At 38.8% G+C, this 24577-nt stretch overlaps 1 protein-coding gene across 1 annotated transcript in view; it reads right to left on the bottom strand.

Annotated features, from left to right (window-relative positions):
• Window positions 1-23044, bottom strand: part of LOC127424415 (nucleolar protein 4-like) — a 49873-nt gene extending 26829 nt beyond the window's left edge. The window contains exons 1-2 of the mRNA XM_051669601.1: window positions 22675-23044; window positions 2541-2693 (exon numbers count right to left, since the gene is read on the bottom strand). Of these exons, the coding sequence (XP_051525561.1) occupies window positions 2541-2693; window positions 22675-23016 (495 nt within the window). The 5' untranslated portion in view covers window positions 23017-23044. The remainder of the gene's footprint in view (window positions 1-2540; window positions 2694-22674) is intronic.
• Window positions 23045-24577: the final 1533 nt, after the last annotated feature.

Here is a 24577-nt window from a genome sequence, read left to right as displayed (position 1 = left end):
TTTATTTATTTTTTCATCGAAAAGGCTAATAATAAATTTGTGGACCAGTTGGTAACAACAAAGTGGTGGGATGATTGTTGCAGAGAACTGTAAAAATGACAATCACAGAAAGAAGGAAAAAAAGTAAATAACTTGCTGCCGTGCATTAAAATTGTCCATACAGTATATTGGCTCGTCACCCTCGTCTCCTCTTCCTCTCTGACACCTAAGGGCGCTCTCGCCTGCACCACGTGTTGTGTAGTACCACACATGTTGTGTAGCATTGCTGTAATGGTTATCACTTTTAGGAGTAAAGAGCAGATCTCCCTTTGATTAGTGAATGTCCCTAAAGCCCATCTTCCACACATCTCCTTATTTTGTGCTCTGCAATAACACGGTGAACCTCGTTATATTCAATTAATGCTTGCTGTCATTAGCAAGACCATACACAGGGCCTCTTCAGTCTTCACGGATCCTGGAAGCTTTAATCTCGACCCACAGAATTTTTTTTTTTAAAGCGAAATATTAAAATGCACATCTGATGAACGAAGCAGTGATTGTGTAAAAGAAATATATCGTTCTGCATAAAATGATTGCAAAACAAAATGGAATTATGTGGTACATTGAAGAAAATATATTTTAATATTTCCAGCGAGCTAAATTACAAACGTTTTTAAAGTTACGCACAAATATAATGATGTTGCAACGACGAGCAGCACTATACGGTCACATTTCAGCACTTCACGTTTATGGACAGCATCTCTCTTAAGTAGCACTTAAAGCGCATCCTCGCACGTTCATGTTAAGTGAAGTTTTGGGAAACGCATGTAAAAAATAACAAACGTTCGTAAAATCGCTCGTAGAAAACGCTCTTAACCGCAAAGATCAATCGTTATTGGGAAACATAGCCCTGTTCTGTAACAACTGATCTTAGCGGTTAAGAGCATTTTCTATGAGCGATTTTATGAACGTTCGTTATTTTTGTTCGTAGCAATACTACACAACATGTGTGGTACTACACAACATGTGGTGCGGGCGAGAGCGCCCTTAGGTGTCAGAGAGGAAGAAGAGACGAGGATGACGAGCCAATATACTGTATGGCCGATTTTCATGCACGGCAGCAAGTTATTGACTTTTTTCCTTCTCTCTCTGATTGTCATTTTTACAGTTCTCTGCAACAATCGTCCCACCACTTTGATGTTACCAACTAGTCCACAAATAACTTTATTTGTTTACTTATTAATTTATCTGTTCATCCAATATTGACTAACCATTTTCTGCATTTATTATTGTTGTTGTTATTATTATTATTATTATTATTAGCCTTGTCGGTTAAAAAATAATAAAATAAAACGTATGTATACTGATATTAAATGAGCAAAAAGTGTAGCTATAGGTGTTTCAATTGTATCGGGTTTAATTTCACGTTTGTCCAGCAAGTGTCTGCAGAAGTCTATGTCCTTACGATGCTCTTAGCACTGTACGATTACTCCAGAGCACTCATTAATCTACAGGCATTTTCAAATACCACTTAAGTTATGATGCCTTTGGGAAATGGGCCCCAAAACTAAGATGAATCGTAAGATGGAGTCTACGATCTACTTAGGCTTACGATGCTTTTGGGAAACGAGGCTCTGATGTGCTATATGAATCTGTTAAGGTCATGCTCAGTGAACTTGGCTTACAATGTTTTTGGGAAATGAGGCCCTGGTCAGTACATCACTTGTCTGCACCAGGTACTAAATTTGCTGTTAATTTATTATAGAACCCTGAGACTAAAGCCATGAAACATTATTTATTTAAAGTAATAATAGCACAACAGTGCAATAGGTGTTTCAAGATGGCTGCTGTTGTCCCGGCAACAGCCTACACTCATTACAGTTAGCTATTCAAATGTTCTATTTTAAAGTTGGTTGTGCGATCATTAGAATAAAAAGGTTGAGGACAGTGTTCGCTTGCGCACACCTCAAATACAAACCAAAATTTGTTTTAACAATTTCTTACTCATAAAAAATGGTGAATTAAATTTACATTATGATGCATGACAGCAATTAACAACAATAAATACCAAGCTAGTTTATAGTAATAATATATCGGTAATTATGGTAAGAGAATAAATTTTTTTTAATTCTGTCATCATTTATGCACCCTCATGTTGCTCCAAACATGTTTGACTTTCTTTTTTCCATTGACCACAAAAGGAGATGTTTGGCATAATACCTCAGTCACTATTCACTTTCATTGCATCTTATTTCCATACAATGAAAGTGAGTGTGACTAAGACTAATGTTCTGCCTAACATTCCTTTTTGTGTTTCATGGAAGAATGTCATGTTTGGAACAACATGACGGTGTGTAAATGATGACAGATTTATTTATTTTTTTTTATTATTATTAAGTGAACTATCCCTTTAAATATATGACACATGGCATCTCTAAGCTGTGCAATCTAACTAACGAAAATTACTCTGTTAATGTTCTTGAATTGCAAGATAAAGTAAGTAAAAGTGCATATTTGTAGTGGCTGTTGTTTATGTATTAGACTGAAGGGTCGTGTCTCACCGCCTTGTAGGTCTTCTTTTGGCCGGCATGTTTGGGTGCTCTACCAGGATCTGCCCCCATCTCCACGTGCATGGCATAGATGATATCAAAAAAATCTTCCACCACAGCGACTCGCTTCAAAGAACTGTCCTGGGTTGCCCCTCCATCTGAACACTGCAGAGAGAAACAGAGAGGGAGATTAAAGCTTAATAGGGCACAACGGTAAAATGATAAAAGACAGCAATTTTCAATAAACAGTGAAATTTATCATAAATATTCATCTGAATAAACAAAACTTCCGCAAAGTAATATAGTTCATTATACAGTTGTAAGGGTTTGTGGTTGCCAAGCAACATTGCAACTTGTATTGCAACTAATATAGAATGTGTGCTCAAAGATGTGTATTTGTAGTCATTTTACAATGGCTTTGAACTTGGATCATCTGTCGGACTCTGAACTATTCGTTTTATAACATGAAGCTGATTAAAGCCATCAAACAAAACAAAAAAATTTAACTGGGTCAATATTCAAGCTTGTGATCATTCATACTTTATTAGTACAGAATCAATGGCAGACTCCTTGACCTGTTAATTCCCTAAAGCCCTGCATGAAAACATTTATACAGCTCTTTCTGTACACGTCTGTCTCAGGGAGCAATTTGGTCTGTGTTTTAGATCAGTAAACTCCAGTCTGGTTTTGGAAGGATGAGGTTTCAGGAGTAAGAGCAACTCTTACAGACTCAAAGGCCTCTGACAACAATAATGACACAGCAACAAGCACAGCTTGTTGGCACAGACTGGCATCTTTATGGGTAGAATTCTTTATGGCATTACTGATTCTTATTTCTGAAGTGCAGTCTCCTCATTTATGTTGTTCTCAGTCATTTCAACTGCTCCGGAATGAGTATACTCTGCAAGGCTTTATGAGTATCACTCCCAGGGTTATGGTGAATGTGTATATGGCTAGGAGAGTCTTTCTGTGTAGTGTATTACTCAAACTTTCATTGATCTGAATCTAATATTAAATCCTCCACAGCTCAAGGGGTTTCTTAAAGAATATCTCCTGTTTTGATTTGTGTGTGTGTGAGATGGAGTGAGATAGAATGTGGTTTTCAAACGCTTTCCTGCAACATTTTTAAAATAACTGCTTTCTTTACAACAGACACACATACAGTAACCAGCCCCACCTCCCACCACCAGCACCTTCAACCCTGCTTTCCATAAGGCTGACCCTGTCGCTATGGCAACTGCCTGCGCTCTCGGGCAGGTGTGCAGGGCAGCGGGTCATGTGACACCTGCCGGAACTCCAATTGCTAAGACAACCGTCTTATTCCCCAGTCCCACACGGGCCCCACCTTCATCTGTCCTTTGCTGCTTTCACACCTTTTTCTCTCATTATTCCTTTGTCAGAATGATTTGCAACTTTTTCCCAAGTAACCTTAATAGTTAAAAGTTTCCCATGTTAAATTAAAGGGTGCCAAAGTGCAAGCGCGTGCGATCGTTTGTGTTCTGCGTCTGCTACCGGGACCTTGAATAACGTATACCGATAAACGACGATGTAAACTCGACACCTCAAATAATACAAAAAGTTTTTACGTTTTTTATAATCAAGTCTAGAGTCAAGTCAAGTTTATAGTTAAGGTTCATGTTTCCTGTTCATGTTTGTTTTCATTTCATGTCTTGGGTTTCCAGTTTATGGATTTACTGCACCATGCAAATAAACTGTACTTGGGTTCATCACACATCATCGTCTTCATCTTCTTTGTCATTGCCAGCGACAACATTACAATTACACCAACATAACACATTTTAAGAGTTAGATCAAGTAGAAATAGGTCTTTACGGTACAAATTTCAGGTTACCACTTTTTACAGTGAAAGTTAGCCTGTAAAAGTGACCTGTTTTCATGCAGGTGTGTGTGTCTGTGTGTGTGCGGCTTTACTTTGCTATACTTTGTTAGCTAAATAAGACAAAACCTCCCTTTGGGTTCATTTGAGTAGGTACACATTTGGAAAAATGATTCAGCAATAAAATAAGGTTTAGTGTTAGTCTGTAGTCATTATAATTTACTTCACATAAAACCAATAGATATCTATGACATGTCATTGTTTTGATAGCTAAGTGTGTGTGTGTGTACATGTTTATGCTACATTGTGGGGACAAAATATCCCCACAAGGATAGTAAAACCTAAGATCACCTACATTTTGGGGCACAGCAAGCGGTCCCCACGAGGGTAATGGCTTAGTAAACATACTAAACAATGTTTTTTTTTAAATGTAAAAATGCAAAAAGGTTTCTGTGAGGGTTAGGTTTAGGGGTAGTGTTAGGGATAGAAATTATCATTAGATCTGTATAAAAGTCCCCACAATGATATAAAAACAAGTTTGTGTGTGTGTGTGTGTGTGTGTGTGTGTGTGTGTGTGTGTGTGTGTGTGTGTGTGTGTGTGTGTGTGTGTGTGTGTGCAGGGAGAAAGCATCAGTAATTCTCCTTCCTCATCACCTCATCTTCTCTCTCTCTCATTTTTTTACTCTTCTACTTTCATTCCCAGAGGGGCAAACTGTTTTTCTCTTTTCTTACTCCACTTCCTTCTCTCCATCACCTTTTCCCCAAGACATCTTCCTCTTTTCTCTGTCTCTTTCTATCTGCTGCTTTCTGTTCATCTCTTCTCCTGTCCCGCTCAATCTTCTCCCCCTCTTTCTCTCACTCCCCCTTTCCCAAGTGCCAGGTAATGAAGGTTGCCATGGCAACTAAAACCAGCGCACAGAGCGGGTTCGCTTTAATCCGGTCCTCTCCAGCCATCCGGCTCGTGCATGCGTTCCCTCCTCTCGTCATAATTAGCACTCTTATTATGCTCCCATCAGTCAAACATGCACCAACCCGGTTTGCATGATCTCAGTCACAAGGTGACCATGCCATACCTCTGCAGAATCCCTTTCTCTGTGTCTCTTTTTGCCTACCAGAGAATATTCCAGAAGTGGTCCCTTTAGGACACAAGACACAGGCTCTTCCAGTAATTTTGAGAAGAAAGCCATGGCTATAGCCATGGGGGAGGACTGTGTTTGTGTGTGTTTGAGGCTTTTGCCTTCGACTCCCTCTCTCGTACAAACATCTCAGCTCGACTGCTCCATTACGGTTGCTTTCACTCATGCACTCACATACACACACATTTCCTTTACTCCCCATTTCCCCAATCTGAGGGAAAATCACAGTCTGGGACAGACATGTGTGGGTGACTAAACTAGGCCAGCAGGATCAGTGTGATCTGCTGTGCCCTACCCAATGCCTAACTTGGGCCAAACCCAGACAACAGAGAGTAACCTAATACTGCACCAACTTAGATACAAATATGGGCCAGTTCAATGTACAATGCATTAAATCATTGTGCTGTAACAGAAAAAAACAATGAAATAAGTAAGATATAATGTATTGTCAGCCGGTCATTATCACAAAATAAGCCCCGGCACGAAACGATGGGGGCTTATTGTGCGATAATAACCTGCTCACTGCACATTTTCCAACCTGGTCTCATAGAATCATATTTTTTGGCAAGATGAGCTATACATGCCTTGTTGCAGGTATCAAGGCTGTTTCCTGGTGAAATGAACACTAGAGGTGCTAAAACAACAATTACATTTATTCCCTTTCACACAAATCATGAGTTAAAGGGCAGATTATCAGTTCATAAACACTTTTTGCCTTGTTCCTCACACAATGCTGTCTTATGGTATCCAAAAACTTTTACTATAGTGCATGACTTGTAAGGCGAAACATTTTAAAATTTGCATGATATAATCAACTACATTTACCAGCTGTTCAAGCAAGTTGAAATTGCATGGTAGCTCAATTGACAGAGCACTGCACTTGAGATGCAAAAGAAAGAATCAAAAGCACCACAAAATGACGTGGTTGCTTAAGCAATTGCGTTTTTCATGCCACATTTGCTTTTTTTGACAACTATCCTTTAGGTTTAGGTTTATGTTTTAGGGTAGGGAGGTCAGTTTTGCATTTTTAAAGTTATCGATTTAGAGCTCTAAATAATTTAGAGCATTAACCTTAAAAACCTCATTTGTTTAACTTGCATTGAGAAACATTTCACCTCGGAACTGACTCGATACCTGTAAAGAACCTATCGTTTTGCAAACATGTTGCCACAGTCACATAATTTTCATCAGATCAGGCTGACATTATCTGCCTTATTAGATGTCTACCTATTAAATAATTAATTAAAACTAAAATTGAATTCAAGTAAAAATTATGTTTTTAAATAATAAGTTAATAATAAGTTATTTGAAAAGTAACTGGCCACGGATTGACTCGAGAGACATGAAATATGTAGGACATCAGTTGCCTGGGACAACAGTCAATTACACTCTTTAGCAGTCAATGACTGCTGCAATTGACCAATAAGAATCAAGTATTTCAGAGAGCCGAATTATACGTAAAAAACAATAAATATTACATAACGCTTGGTTTTAAAAATTTGTGGGGGACCGTTACTAATACGATAAACAGTAACCGCTTGTGACTGCAATACTGCATGAGTCACACACACACACACAGATATACTGTGACCGTAGCTTCAGTTATTACCCCTGATCAGGTGAACACACTTACTCTTCCTCAAAACACAAAAGTGCAGGGTTTTGATTATTAGGTTGAGCTGCGTATTTGGAGCAACTGTGTGTGTTTGAACTGAATATGTTTGCGTTTAATCATTAAACCACTGTAGAGCTGAACTAGTGTGTGTGTGTATGTGTGTGTGGGTGGGTTTGGGTGGTTTATGACTTTTTTAGGTCACAGACTGGTAATTACAAGGGTATTATGCTATAAATGTGGTTTATTGTGTCCCCATAATTCAAATCACTTAAAAAACATACTAAATGATGTTTTTTTTGAAAATGTAAAAATGCAGAAAGTTTTTTGTGAGGGTTAGGTTTAGGGTTAGGGGATATAATCTATAGTTCGTACAGTATAAAAATCATTATGTCTATGGAGAGTCCTCATAAGGATAGCCGCACCAACATGTGTGTGTGTGTGTGCGTAAGTAGCTGCTTGCTGGGCCTGAAAGAGCACAATTTCATCATCCTCTCATCATTTTAAAGAAGCGCTGAGAATTGTCAGAAGCAGCAATCAGCATTTCCCTTCAAAAACTCCACATTATCCCTCTCTTCTCCTCTCTCTCTCTTTCTCTCCATCTATCCAGCTCTCTCTTTTCTTTGCTTTTTTTCTTTGCTCAGCAAGTCTTTGCTTTTTTCCAGATGTGGCATATTTTTCAATCCCTCTCTCCTCTTCTGTATCTTTGCTATTCTCTTTCTCTCTGCTTTTCTGTCTATCTCTCTCACCCGTCCCACTCCAAACAGCTCTGTTGCTAGGAGACTAGAGGGGCTGATTCGGCAAGCGGCCACCCCCGACCCCCCACCCCCTCTGGCAGTCACAAACACACACACACTCAGAGTCTCTGAACAGTCATACACACACAGGGGCAGTGAAGGGAGGGGGCAAGAGTGAGGAGGCAGCTGGGTCAAACTCGTACATACACACAAGCACGTATGCATGGCCCGATGGAGAAAAAGGAGTCCTAGCAAATACTTACAATGAAAAGGGTAGAGAAGAGCTGTCAGACCCAAGGAAAGCGACTGAACATGACAGATGTAGCAGCACACTGGACCCGTTAGCAGGGTTGGGAGGGTTACTTTTGAAATGTATTCCACTACAGATTACAGAATACATGCTGTAATATGTAATTTGTAACATATTTCATTAGATTACTCAAGGTCAGTAACGTATTCTAAATACTTTGGATTACTTCTTCAGCACTGGTAGATTTTTTCACTTGTTTTGAATATAAAAACTCTCCCAGTACAGTAAGACAAAATACACATGTTAAAAATACATTCTCTGAAAAACCTAAATATCTTATGCAGTGTTGTTTCTAAAACAAGATAAATCAAATTGATCTTGCTTAAAGGATTTTTAGATATTTTTACATGAAAACAATACAAAAATTATTATCAAGAATACGATTTTTGCCCTAATATCAAAGGTCTTACTTGAAGAAATGAAATTATGACCCAACCTGAATTTTCTTGATAACAAAATACGATCGTGCCTGGTAACATGTGCATGTAAAATGGCTAGAAATAGCATTTTAGCTTAGCGTAAAGCTGATAATTTACACAAGGTTTATTTCTATTTCTTCTGCTCCAAACTTACTTCAATCTTACTTCTCTGTCTGCTCGTATGAATGTAACACATCATAAGAAAGTGGTTCACCGCTGTTCAACCGCTCTTTGAATCGCATCATATATATGGATAAATGTTTTCCATCTGAAAGGACTAAATATTAAATGCAACAAATGACAATAAAATGCAAAGTAATCTCTTCAGTAATCAAAATACTTTTTGAATGTAACTGTATTCTAATTACCAATGATTTAAATTGTAACTGTAGTGGAATACAGTTACTTATATTTTGTATTTTAAATACGTATTCCCATTACTTGTATTTCGTTACTCCACAACCCTGCCCATTAGATATAAGATTTTAGAAGAAAACACTGTTGTATGATCTTATTAATATGCTTGCTAAGGCAGGCATCACTATTACTGTTTGGCAGTCAGCACGTTTTTATTAACTTCGACACATATTCCATCCCGTTTGCTTGTGCTACGGACATAAATAATACCTCAAATTGTGTGGCTTATTGAGAGGTATGCTATTACTTGACTAAGTGATCAGACTGACAATTATCGCCTGACAGATGATAAATCTGGCAAAACATCCTGTTTTAACTAGATAAAGGACTGCCTTTAAAGGAATGGTCTGGGTTCAATGCAAGTTAAGCTCAATTGACTGCATTTGTAGCATGTTGATTAACACACACAAAAAATGGTGCTTTGTTTTATAAAAAATAAAACATTTTGGTTATACTAAGACATTTACACTAGAAGTGAATAAGTCCAGTTCAAACGAGGAATGAGTAAAAAATTATTTCTGTGGTAATCAACATTAGGCCACAAATGCTTAACTTGTATTGAACCCAGAACATTCCTTTAAAAGAGGGACCCGAGTCAAATCTAGGGGCCCAAATATTATAGATATTTGGTGTTCCTAGTAACCATCTACAATACCCTAACCGCATAGCAATACACTAAAAACAATCAGAAAGCTTTAGCAACTGCTTAGCAACACCCTGGCAACCACCCACAGCACCAAAGCATCATAGTGGCAAGTTTTGTAAGGGCATGGACCACTCGCATTTTATTCAGAACATGTAAATATTACGTTTTTTCTTTTTTTTTTTTTTTTTCTTTTTCTCACTATTGTCCCACACCTCAAGTAGCCTACATGTTTTACCAGTTATCAGCTCCATATTAACTACAGCAACATAAATGTACAAACAGAGACAGCAACATAAATGTACAAACAGAGACGTCAACATCCCAATAATGTAATAGTTTCATCATCTAAGTGTCCTGTGGGTCAAGAATTATATTGCACTGAGAGAGGATTGAGTGTTTTGTTCTCAGACGCCGAAACACTTAATATCCCGCAGTTTATTTATGAATTGTCTAGTTTGTTAAAGCTGCCATAACACGTTACAGTGATACAGTGCTTGAGGGAGAAACAGGGGAAATATTTTATTACAGTGGAGGAGCCAGGAATGTGTGTTTTTGTGAGAGAGGGATTAATGCAGGTGATTCAGATAAGCATGTTGCGAATCTGATAACAGGTCACCTCTTGAAGTCCCGTTTCCTCCCTGTGCGGCCAGCTGCAGGTATGGATCTACAAATCGTAGGTTCCTCTGTTCCTTTCCTCTCCTCTCATCTCCTCATTTTCAATCCTGTGACCACCTGTCCCCCACCCTGGCACTCTCTCCACCTCCCTTCCACTATAAGTTCATGAAGCCCTTCCATTAAATCCACATTATGCTTTTCCATTACTACCTCTCTCTCTTCCTTTCCTCTTCGCTCATTCTTGGCCCTCCCTCTTATTCAGCCTCTCTTCCTCTCTCTCTCTTTCTCTGTCAAGGTGTGACAGATGCTTTCAGCTTCTCGTACAGGTGCTGCTCTTCCCTGATCTCCGTCTGACACTCATCAACCTAATTTCCCAGACGCACAGCTGATCATTACCTGCCATCTGCATTAGGCTGTCACTATAACACTGTTTATTGGTTTATATTGCTTTGGGGTTAAATTTGACCAGGACATTCTCTTTTCAGGTTTCGTGAGAATCACCGAACTGCTAATGGTTAAACATCCCATCATCAGACTGGAAGATCTGGAGGGTGGGCATAACAACCCACAGATGTAAACAAATGTTCAAGACTAAAAGAATTTGGTAATTGAAAAAATAAACCAAACTGATCTAAAAATTGGGAGAGACGTGCCACCTCAATACCCATAGTGGTTACGACCCTGCACAAACTCAAAGCACCAGATAAAGAAGCACACTTGTTTACATGTTGGTATAAACGTGTTCTGTGCATGCTCTGAGGTGTCTGCTGGGTCATGTGACCCTGGTGTCAGTGTGTAATTGTGGGGTGGGGAGGGGGGTTGCAGAGAGTGAGACAACCGGACAGGATCACAACGCTAATGAGAGACTGCAGCAGTTAATTACAAAGGAGAGAGAGCGAGAGGGAGAGAAAGAGAGAGATAGAGTGGCATAGAGGATAGGGAGGGAGGATATGAAGATGGGGAGATGGAGTGAAACACTCTATTGTCCCAAAGCTGCATCCTCCCAGAATAGAGATGGAGAAGGCTTTTATTCTCTCTCTCTCTCTCTCTCTCTCTCTCTCTATCTCCCTCTCACACACACACACACACACAGACACACACACACACACACACACACACTTCATCTCTGATCTGCTCAGTAAGGGCAGTGTGTACCGGGTCTCTGTCTGTGTGTGGTAATCTGTGTAGGTGTGTAAATGTGTGTGTGTGTTTGCAGGAGCTCTTTCTCTATGGTAGGGGGGAGGCCCTGGAGCCAGTTAAAAATGTTGTTAATTTCTTCTCCTATGGGAGAGGAGAACGGTCTCTCCATGGCAACAGAAAAGGAGCCGAGGGGAGGAACACCAGAGCAGCACCATCCGCGACCCTCTCATCACATACACACACACACACGCAGAACACACAAAAACAAATACACACAACACAATATACATATATGTTCATGCACCCTAAATGCACACTCTAGCATACAATCGCACATTTATTTTACATAACACGTACAAACCCCCTAACAGATCTATACATTCCTGTTTTTTCAAGAGACCCAAAAGCTCACACACTTGGACACACTATCACTGCCTTGAATCCCAAAAACTACCATTCAGACAGTAGCAAAAAAAAAAAAAAAGATGGAGAGGAGAGGAGACACCAGACAAGAGGCACTTCCAGGGAACTGAAGTGGGTCAATCAAGCCGTGTGTGTGTGTTTGTGTGTATGATAGCACAGAACAGTTCTTGGTAAATCTAGGCACTAATGTCAGACGTGGTAGCCTTATTTTGTCCTCTGATATGATTGCTGGCAGCTAATGATACAAAGTTTTAGTTAAATAAAAAAAATTGTCAACTTTGTTTCATATAAAACCAAGGGGCTGATGTTTAAGCAGCGTATACATTTAACAGGTGGACTTTGTACTACCTGAGCAGCATTTAAAGGTGAAGTGTGTAATTTCTGCACCACTAGTGTCAGCAAAGGGAATTGACCCTTCGCTAAGCCCACCTTAAAAGAGCTTCTGACCAATCCTGTCTTAGCAACTGTTGCCCTGCCGCCATTACTCTGACATGTGTTTGCGAATGACAACCTTTGGAAGTAATGTGTGTTTGAGTACTTTTAAGCGGGATTTTATACAAATTATAAAAAATAAAAAAAATATTATTAATGATGCTTTGTAATAGTGACACGAGCTACCCAGAGAGGATACATGCAGTGTACTTCTTTTTTTTTATTATTATTATTTAAATAAATCTGGAGAAGAGTATGTTTTGGATTAAACTGTGTCAGCCCTTATTCAAAATATAACACCTGCAATGACACCTACATTTGCTCTAAGGTAAATTAAAGCTAATAACTGAACTTTAATTTATTTATATATTGATTCAAGTCATAGTAAAAGCGATAGTAAATAAACAGTTCACAGCATTCAAATTAGTGTGTTATGAGACGTTATAAACAGCTCTGTTCACTCATGCTTATGCTATTAGATGTGTAATTGCTATGAAGTTTTTCTCTTTTCAAGTGACTGTAATAATTGTTTGCCTTGATTCTGATTTACAGTCTCCACAATTTTTTATCAAATTACTGTGTAATTTAACAATTTCTTCTATAAAAAACTTCTGATAAATATGCATTACAATGTCACTCTTCATACCAGCCCAAATAAAAATATTATCCATTCCGTTTATGAGAATATTTTTCCAAAACCCCATGTCATTCACGGCAATCTCACATTCATTCCAATGGGGAGTTCTGCAGAGCTTGTCAGAGCGAGCAACCATAACCAAAAGAGGCGGAGTTTAGAGAAGCAAAATTCGAATGCTGAAAAAATTCAGACACAGAACATTCCATCCCATCTGTCATTGGTCAAACAAACAGACAGTCCGGCCCCAAACTCATGCCATTTGTTGAGTCAACATTGCTGTGACCGGCTGGTCAGATGCTTTAACAAAAAGAGCAATATTTTGATTTGATAACATGCAAATCAAGCTGGGATAAGAGAAAGTATTTTAACACTGAAAAAGATAACACGTCACCTTTAACTTTGTTCATTCAATATTTCACACAAAGTAATTATACTATTTAACATTTCATGAGTTCACATTTTTATATGCTTCTTTATAGTGAGGTAAAGCTGGAGGGCTCAAATTTAATCTCTCAATTGTATATTTAGCACTTAAACAGTACAGGTGGAAATTATGTTTATTTATCCTTGCTTTGTGATTGACAGGATTAGATTATTCTTCTGAACATATAATTAGAGCTCAATTTCTTTTAGTTATTGTTTTTTTTTTTTTTTTTTTTTTTTTGCATAGTAAAGAAGAAAGAACACTGAACTGGAATTTTGGTCAGTGCTAATAGAGATCTGTTTTCAAAGTGCAAATATATGTTATTGGACACTGTGCCTGTCTTGTGTGTTGCATGTGGACAGTGTGACTGTTTTGTACGTTGTATGTGGACAGCACCGTGCTCTCTGTGGGCTTTTCATGTCTTAACCTGCTATTGCAAATGCATCATGCAAAACTGTTAGCATTCATGCAAATGACTGGTAGATAAAAGGCCACTGTTGAGGCAGTGGCGGCGAGTGTCTCTGGGTTTGGAGGGGTGGGGAGGGGAGCCGAGGGAAGGTCTGTTTAGATCCCTTTTTCAACAAGGCCCTCTACAGATACGCTCACTAATTAATCACTTATCATAATGAGATTTTTGCCAGATATTTTCCTCAGTGATATGCTAATAATGGAATTTGCTACTGTTTAAGTCCTCTTCTTCTCACAATTGAGTGTGTGTGGGGGTGTGTGTGTGTGTGTGTGTGTGTGTGTGTGTGTGTGTGTGTGTGTGTGTGTGTGTGTGTGTGTGTGTGTGTGTGTGGATACGTGTACTGTTGTCAACAGTCATTTGAGTGGATGCGTGTGTATTTTTGAGATTAGTCCCCAAGAGGAGCAGTTTCTTCAGCACAGAGGACAGTGTCTCCTGATCTCTTCAGGACAGAGGACAGCATCTCTTGAGTGTGTTTCTCTACACAGATCTGCCTGGAGCTCTGAGCGAGAGGTTCGACATAAAACACACGCACAAAACAGATGAAAATAGCTGACCACAATGATGCATTAGACAAGGTGTCAGTTCTGAAACTCTTTTCCAAAAACATGATCTGTCACTGTCACAATCCAAAAGATTAATGTAGAAAATCTATAGCACATAATTACAAATTACAAAAATGCTGCAAAATGTAACTTTTTATATACATAAAACCCACTCCTTTTTCTCTTTCTCTTTTTTTTTTTTTTTTTTTTTTTTGCTTGAGGTTACAGGTATGATGTAAGAAGCCAGAGCATTTCTGAAACAACTGTTTGCTTTTCCTCTATCATCCCTCAGTAGATATGATGGAATGAGTGAGTATTGAGCGACTGACCAGAAGATTTCAGAATAAGCTCACAGTCCTCTTGCCATAGGCCCATACTGCAGATGACTGACTAAACCCTCACAAGGCTACACACCACACACATACATGGAATGAGGATATTTCTGTTTCTGTTGGCATAGCAACAGAAAGCAATCATTTCCCTCACTTAAAATCTTGCCGCATCCTTTCTTCTCTTTTGCCCCCTTAATAAGAAAAGTCTTTAAAAAGTCTCCCTCTCGCTGGACTTTACATCCGTTTCTTAAAATGAACTGAGACATAGATGAAGGGAAAAAATAAGTATGTGAGTGGTAAGAGATGAGTGCAGTGTAGAGTCACTGTGCTGTAGTATATCTGTTATTGCCAGCATTTACAAATGCAGACCAGGAGTCTTCAGCCCTTTTTAGGTTAAGGACCCATTGGTTGAGACGAAGCAGGGACCCCCTGTTATGTACTGTATAAAATTAAGTGTTGCATAACGTAATGACGTTTTGTCACAAGACATGTAAGAAACAATGAGGTATGATGTTATCAACGTAGCCGCCATGCTGGATTTCAGCACTGTTTAACAACATTAATTACAGTCTGTTCATCATAATCATAACATCATGTTGATCATATGACTTCAGAAGACTTGGTATTTGATATATTAGCCGCATGGACTGCATTTATGACACTATTGGGTGCTTTATTAAGTCAGTGTGTACTGCCATTGTATTAAATTCAGCCAACGGGACATTCATTAAATAACTTCCTTTTGTGTTCTAAAGAAAAAAGAAAGTCATATGGATTTGGGAGGGACAATGAACCACTTTGCTACTTTAGCTTCTTAACTTTAGCTTTGGTTGGAGTACATCTAACCAAACGAACGCATATTTATATTTGTTTCACAAACATTCGTTTGAGATCAAACAATAATTGGTGGACCCCCTGCAGTACCACCACGGACCCTCTGTTGAAGATTTGCAGTAGATTGCGAGATGTGTTTTTAAAGAGATTTTAGAAGGGGAAAAAAACATGCATTATAGAACACAGAGTGGTCACAACTAAATATGAGAGCGTGTGAGTGTTTTTGCTCCCAATGTTACCCACAGGACATAACAGGTGATAAATGAAGTTACACCCCCCTCTCTAGAGAGAGAGTGATAGAGCAACAAAGAGAAAGAGTAAAAAAGAGATCAAGAGAGAGGGAGAGAGAGAATATTAAAGTGATACAGAGAAAGAGTTTGACAGACAGAGAGCAGAGCAAGCTTGTGATGCCCTGCAGCTGAATTCAAAACCACTCTCATGAAACAAAGTCTACAGTGGGTCTGTGACACAACAGATACATATTTAATAGCTTTATGAATGATCTGTACACTGTGAGCACAGTCAGCACAGAATAACACAGGCTGCTAAACGTATACGCTAATCGTGCCTTATTCTATTCTATTTCTCTCTCTCCTACCTCCACTGTGATGGGCCTCTTTTTGCCCAACCCTTCCTGACTTTTCTTCCTCTACCTCTATCTTAAAACCACACAGGAAAAAACCCACCAACCCCCAACACAAACACACAGATGAACACACACTCCACCTTCAGCCCTCAGCAGCCCCCTTGCTCGATTAGTTTCCCCTCCTCTTCGCCCCTGTACACTGAAACTTGGCACACCCATGGAGCAGCTGCATCAGAAAGGCCCTCCGCCACTCTGCTACATCCCATACTACACTGGGGCTCTGGCCCACACCATGGCACCCTGCAGCCCTGGCACCCAGGGGGAGGTGAAAGGGAAGGGAGCAGAGACACTGCTCATATGTGGGGGGGGGGGGATGAGTGTAACAGCCAGAGGAAGATGGATAGGAGATTGTTCAGATGAGAGCTGGCAGGGAGCACCCAAGGTGAAGTCAATTTTGTGTTTATGGCTGATGGTAGAGAGAATGAAAGACTGAGAGAGAGAGTTACTGATAAGAGACTGTGTAGTCTCTTAACACAAAAAAATAGCTCTGTGGGTGCATGTATGTGGGTCTGGCACCCACATACAGGAAATAAACATGCATGTACACATACAGAGTGGCCCCAAGAAGTATTTAGACACTTAAGCCACACTTAAAATGGATAAATTTCATTGCATTAATTAATAAATATTACACCAAGTGGCATCTGCAAACAATATATACATATTTTTTTTTATGTTTTTACTTATTCACAAACAAGCTTCACTTTCTTTTGCCATTTTTGAAATTACTTTTTAATTAACAAGCTGGTTCCAAGGTCATTTTTTGTGGATATATGAAGTCAGCTCACACAGTAACTACAGGTGTAGTTACATTACCTATTGACACATTCCACTATGTTTGACAGCCAAGTTTTTTAAATAGCTTTGAACAGTATATCTACAGTATATGCTTAACAACTGGGTCATTGACAAATACGGTTGTCCAACGTGATAAAAATTAGAATCTTTTAAAAATCTAGTTTAAAACGCATGTTTAAAACACGTTAAAACGCATATCATATTAATGTCATAAAAAAATAAAAAGAAAAAAAAAAGGATTTAATGACTTGTCCATATCCATTAAGTAAATAAATAAATTTAAAAAAAGTTATAAAAATACCTTGCTTGCACCTTGAATAAATTAGGTTGTACACAACTTAATTATTATTATTATTATTACTTTTTTTTTTTAAAGTTTTCAAGCAAATTATTTGTTAGAATATCATGAATTTTTTAGTCAAAAATAACATGAAGTTTTCTTAAGGTTACTCCATCTGACCTGAAAATATGGACAAAAGTTTGTCAAATATGAATAATATTTTAAAACAAAATTGTTTCACAGCTTATTTAAAAAAAAAAAAAAAAAAAAGGAAAGAAATGATAATAAATATTATTCTGCACTACTTGTCCCAACATTTCTTTTTTCTCAGGACGGTTACACTACTTACCTTTTTTTTTTTTTTTTTTTCACTTTAAAAGAATAGTTCACCCAAAAATGAAAATTGTCTCATCATTTACTCTGCAGAACACAAACAAAGATTTTTAGAAGAATATCTCAGCTCTGTTGGTCTATTCAATGCAAGTGAATGGCGGCCAGCAGTCTGAAGATCCAAAAAACACACACAAAGGTAGCATGAAATCCATACAACTCCAGTGGTTTAATCCATATCTTCAGAAGTGATATGATAGCGTGGAAGAGAAACAGATCAATATTTAAGTCCTTTTTTACTATAAATCTCCACCTTTGACCAGCCCCAACAATTAGGTGGTGATATGCATGAAGAATGTGAATTAACAAAAGAAGAACAATGTGGAAGTGAAAATGAAAGTGGATATTTATAGTAAAAAAGGACTAAATACTGATCTGTTTCTCACCCACACCTATTATATCACTATTATATTATATCACTTCAGAAGACATAAATATAACCACTGGAGTCATATGGATTACTTCTATGCTGCCTTTATGTGTTTTTTGGAGTTCTGGTCATCATTCACTTGCATTGTGAGGACCAACAGAGCTGAGATATTCTTCTAAAAATCCTTGTTTGTGTTCAGCAGAAGAAAGTCATACACATCTGGAATGGCATAAGGGTAGTAAATGATCTGAGAATTTTCATTTTTGTGTAAACTATCTCTTTAATTCCAAGAAGGGAAAAAAAATCAAAATGACTGACAAGTAACTTTTGTGTGAATTGCATTTTTAATGTATTTTTTAAATAACTTCATAGATGCAGCTTCACTGACACAATTAAATACCAAACGAACGGAATTATTATTATTTTTATTTTTTTATGTCTTTCTTTACAAAAATATCACTTGGTTTGATATTTTGTTATCTAATGCAATGACAAACATACATTTTTAAGTGTGGGTTAAGTCTCCAAATACTTTTTGAGACCACTATACATACAAACATAGTCACCTCAACTAACACACCTGTAATGATCTGTAGTATTTTAATATACAATTACTCAGTTGAATATACACCCCATTGTCAGTAAAATTGGTGAATTCATGTAAAATGGGACGCTTTTTTGCCTTTTGGGTCCAACTTGTCTCAATTCACCCTACCCACATGATGACCACTGTAAAAAATGTTTGTAATTTTAACGGTACAAGACTGTAAAAATTCTACAGTAAAAACTTTAATTGGTTAACGGGTAGTTACCTTAAAATATACGGTAAAAAATTTTAATATATTTAAAAAGACAATACATGTAATTTTACTGTAAAATTTTGTACAAATATATATTTTTTTATGTAAAAAGTATTATTTTCTGTATAATTAACAGTAAAAACTTATATTATGTTTAACAAGAGAGTACATGTACTTTTTATGATAAATTATTGTTAAAATTACGGTAAAAACAATAATCGGGCGTTCCCAGAAATCCCTGCGTGATCCAGTTCATTTCATTATATTTTATGGGAATAGTTATGTTTCTTCTTATTTTTAATATCAGTTATGTACATTGGGGTGCTCTGTGTTATATTTTGATGTAGTTTAGTTAATGTTTATTACATTATTTTAATTTCACATGTGTTACCTGGATGGTGTTTAGTGTTTGTGTGAGTGCAACTGAGCACTGTCTCAACATGTTTATTGGTCATTGCTCCTGGAAGAGCCACTATTGATGAACTTCATGTCATCGTGTGCCCTTTTGTGATTACTACAGTGATTAACAATACATTATAAAGTGAAAAGCAGATTTTTACAGTTTCAGAAGATTAATATATCAAGTTTATTATTTAATAATATAAACGACGGTAATGCACCGTAAAATATACAGGCATCAAAATGACATCCCGTAAAGCCTGAAACGTGGTTAACGTATTTTTTAAGGTGAATTTCTGGCAACAACAGCTGCCAGTTTTTTACCATAAATTTAACAGATTTGTTTTTTGTTTTTTTGTTTTTTTTTTTGTGAACAATTACATGTACAATGCTAAGTAGAACCACAGAGATGTTGTGCCACACTCTTTGCACTGTCTTTATTAATATAAAATTTCCCTGGTTTCCTCTGTTCCTCTTAATATTCTGCTCTGTTCTGTTTGTTCTCCTTTCTTGGCTTGTTTTCTCATTTGTGTACACAGAGCAGGTTGGGGAGGATCCCCTACAGTTTCAGCCCATAATGAGATAATAACGCTGATGTGAACATCATTCTCTTGCTCAGTTTGTATGTGTGGATGGTTACACTTCCTTGTTCTTGGACACTTTGTGGCATACTAATTAGTGAGGAGCAGTGCAGGGTGGGTATTAGAGGAAGTAACCTTAGCGACTCAGTTTGGATTCATTGCCCTTTGTGTGAAAGGTGTCATGTTCTGTTACTGTACATTTTGAGGGCATAGTGTGAAAAGTAAAGAAATACCGCATGTAGTAACATGTTAACAAACTAGGCACTTTACTGTTTATAATTAAGGCATAATGTACAACTAGCTGGTCATCCCACCCACTTATTACAGGGCTACTTTTGAGTAAATAATTAACTAAATAAATAAAAATTTAATATTTATTTGAGTTGAAATTATGTTAGAAGAAAGAGACCGCTGAGTGATACGGGTGACTAGCAAAGCCATAATGGAAATCTGATGCCTGGGACAATGGTCAGTTATACAGTTAAGTGAACATATTTGACCACAGAATGAAGTGACTGACCAGAATCAAGTATTCCAGAGAGCTTCATAAAATATCTTATCTAGTGGCCATAGATCATATAACCTCATCCATATAACTGGTCCTCTGCGTGACTGACAGATCATTTGTGAGATGTAGTGTACTTGTCATGCAGTGACAGGAGGCTGTATGGATGCACGGAGGGACAGAATGACTAATGAAGGGTTAAAAAAAAAAAAAAAAAAAGCATTAGGGAGCTGTTAAATAATGATAGTGAATGCCAGTGTATACAGACCTTAGATCAGCCACAGTTACATGTCCTCAGAGAAAGAGAGAGAAAACGGTGGGTGGAGAAATGCACATGTGTGTGTGTTGGGGGGAGGGGCATAGACTTGAACAAGTAATTCATATATGTAATCTTGAACTTCACTTTCACATCTGACTTGCACATTCATTCCATTACAGGGGTAATTTGTGCATAGAGGATCTGTAATTGCCACAGGCTCAATGTACGTCCTCTGGGTAGTTAAACCCATACATCTGTGTGGAGGATTCACAGAGGCAGGAGACATTACTATCTTCAGAGTTCTGCCACATTTCTTCTTAACACAGTCTTATAAATGAAAAGCATGTTGGGAGCTGCCTGTTAGGAGCTGTCAAACGGTTGCATAGCAATTATCTGCTAATGAGAATTCATCAACGTTAGTTTAGCTTTGGTTATTTTCCACACACACACACACACACACACACACAAAGAAAAAAAAAAGAAAAACGATGTAAAATAATACTTATTGAATTAAGTTTTTTTTCTTTTTTTCTTTCTTTTTTTTTTGGCTTAACTTTATGGATCCTGTCGGTATGATTTCTAATCCTTGTTGTGTTTTTTATATATACAGTCAAAGGGATTTCAAATGAATTGTCAACAGGTATGTACACTCATTAAAATACTGTATTGTCACTATTGTTCCTAATGTGTGTGCTTATTTTGCTCAGACTGAGGTATGCCGGTCTCTGGGGATACAGTCCCTCCTGGCTGGCAGACAAAGGTCTGCTGGTGGGACCCCTTGAGGGCACTACACAAAATGGTGTCTCTGAATGGCATTATGCACCAGTGGCATGGGGCGACCTCCTAGTGTTCAAGAAAACAGTTACTAGCGCACATTTTCCAGCCTTTGCTATGGTCATAGTTTTTTCAGATTTTTTGTGTTTGAGAGGTCGTGACAAATGTTTCACCTCCAGCTTTAAGTAAAACTATCATTGGCTAGACTGGACCTTTAAATTCGCCTCCAAAGCTTCGTGCCAAAATGCCTGTAAGCGTCGAACAAATTAAATAGTATTGTCACCCCTCATCCTGCATGGGGGGCCCATTTTCGTGCAATCGTGGGACGTCAAACTGATTCCGAATGAAACACTGAACATCGCTCATCTGGCTCAGGTTGTCTTTCTAATGATGCATTCTGTCATAGTCCTGGGATGTGTGAAGAAAAAAAGCGCGAGCATTCTAGAGCAGAACAGGTAGGTTACCAGAGCAACGGGTGCCAACCGTCCGTTCCGCCCTCATCCGGTACAGAACAATGCAAGTGCTCTCCCTCTCCACCCTCAAATAAAGCTAACGATTTCCCACTATACTAGTTAATACTGCGTTGGCCTTTTTCTTCAATGTTCATCGTTTTTACACACCACTCTAAACAATACAATGATCGCAGAGAGCGAGAGAGCGTCAGTGCCTGATATGACCACAGGAGGAGCATGGTGCGCGAGACCCTCAAGTGGTCCACGAAGTGCTCCAAGTCCCTCAAACACTCATTCACCAGAACATCAGTGCACCTGTCATGTATGCGTGTATATAAATGTGCTTGCGTTTTAACATCCATCATATCGTCAGCCCCTCCGGCAAATGCCCCCTTTGCGCGCGCATCCCCAACAATCGGGTACATCAGTTCATCGTACGCGCGCTCCAGTGTCTTGTGACTTAAACCAATGTGAATTAAACATGCGCTGCGAAACGCGTTGTCTCAGTCAACATTACTATGATTTGCTAGCATGCAAACGGGCCACGTTGTGATTTTCGGTGCCATCCCGTCAGCAGGACAACGTCATGCTTATTCGTCAGGCGGCGCGTCTCGGGCGAGATACCATTACTACACCGCCGTTGCTATGGCAGCAAGCTCTAGAGTAAGACTGTTTTGCCCGGTTGGGGTGAAGGATGCAATTCTCGGTCAACCCTCTGTGACAGAGAGATGTACGATTGAAAAGTTGTGCACAGCAATGTGGATTGCGCGTATCTAAGTCTGGCTGAATCAAATGAGCACTGTCCTGAAGCACGTTTATGTTACAATATTGGTAGTACCACGTTAAGAGTTGAAGTCTCACAATGACAGACAGACACAATTCACTCAGAGTGTTCACACAGCTGTCAGCTGGGAAAAAAAAGGACTTTACCGTAGACTTGACAGGGACGTACAGGACGGGCTTCCCCGATGACTCTTTCTTGTTGTGCTCGCCCAATATGTTGCTGCCGACCTGAAACCCCTTGGACTTCACCCAGAATTTAAATTTGGCGTTGATGTGGCTGTTGTCGACATAGACACCGTCGGACTCCTCGTTTTGTAGCAGGGTCTGCATAATTTTGTTGTATTTTCGACGCGTGACGGTCTTTGTTTTCCCCGAGTCCCCGTAAGTCCGGAGACACCAGTCCTGAAATTCGCTGAACATCTCTGCCTCCAACACGACGGGACTTCGGCTCCTTTTTGTTAAATCCGCGCATGGTTTCTTAGTTGCCATTCTTTCCCCTTTGTGAGCCGTGCCCCTCTTCGAAATAATAAAATACAACTACAAAGCTTCTAACAGAAAATTATAGTAGACTCCCCCTCCTCTCCCTGTCCCGCTACGAGGATGATGCTTCAACGCCGGTACTGGATGTCCTCCTCCGCTAAACAAGCGGTAAAAAAAAAAAGTCGTACGTGTCCCTGTTTCGGGCAGCCGCACACCTGTTTGCAGAGACGCCTCGCCTACTGTCCCAAACCGCAACGGTAAATGTCACTTGCACACACCATCCGCTGAGTAATTGAGAGAGGGGGCAGTCCTACCAAGCGGGTATCTCCCACCTGTGCGTAAACGGTCTTCTGCTCGAGGGCTAGTGTAAGTGAGAAAAACGCCGAGGGTCGTTTACTGTTAAAAAGAGATAAACGAATAATAATTTTAAAAAAGCTTCGCGTGACACTGTAGAGTTTAACGGCTCAGTTTTCAAACGACCGGCCCGCGAAAGCGTTCTTATTCGGGATACGGCACGAGCCTGTTGATGTCAAAAGGCGCGTGGCGCGAGAATGTTTCGCAAAAATGATTCAGTTTGTTTATTTATTCTGAGATTCACATTAAAGAAATCCTCTCAGGGTTATAAAAGACTGCCTTCGCGAGCCGTCGTCACGCGCTAGGACTGTCCCACTCTTTCCACCTGTTTGAATCGGACCTGCGCGAGCACTGCTGCCATGGGCAGCGCACCACCACGCTAGAGACCGTCCCAAATTGACGTTTCTCGTTTGTAATCGCCGAAATTTAATAGATACTGGTAGTTTTAAGGCAAAGACGCCTGGCGTGAAAGAAAAACATCCGGAGTATTATTTTCTATCTTTCTCATTCTTTTTGTTTTTCAGGAAGTAGACTGTGCAGCGCGTGGACGCAATGATTACAAAGCGGGCGGGTAGCAGTCTGGTGTCGCAATAAAAAGAGAAAGAACATTTTCTGATTCAGACACAGCTTCGGGCAAAGGACCGACCTTTTGATTATATTTGTATCAATCCAAATTAGTGAAAATAAATCTTTATTGAATAGAAGACACATCGATGCTTTAATTATTTTTCTCTTGCATATATATCACAGTGATTGCAAGACAACATTAGCTTTACTCTTTTCCTTATATTTACGGAAATGCGGTCAAATGTAATCTACTTTCCACTGAAAAACGGAACTGAACAGTGCCATGTTTTGTGAATTGTGTTTCAATGTTATGGTACAGATTACTTTTCGTGTCATTCTTAAAATTTTACCAAAACATACCAACAAGTGTAACCCCTGAGACCCTAAAATATCTTTAAAATAAATAAAAGCCACTAAGTTTTCTCATTTGTACTCGAGCACCTGATTCAGGCTGATTATAAAAAGAATAATTTTGCATGTATTAATGTACAGGGAAGGAACAAAATGATTAAGCACCACAAAACGATATCCTTTACAAAAGTTATAGCTAACATTTTACAAAGGATTCCCATCTTGCACTGTAAATTGAAAGCAGTTTAAAATGATTGATTGATTGATTGATTGATTGATTGATTGATTGATTGATTGA

This window comes from Myxocyprinus asiaticus, chromosome 33 (genome assembly GCF_019703515.2).
Source record: "Myxocyprinus asiaticus isolate MX2 ecotype Aquarium Trade chromosome 33, UBuf_Myxa_2, whole genome shotgun sequence".
NCBI classification, from domain to species: Eukaryota; Metazoa; Chordata; class Actinopteri; order Cypriniformes; family Catostomidae; genus Myxocyprinus; species Myxocyprinus asiaticus.
This window is presented reverse-complemented; position numbering and strand designations above follow the sequence as displayed.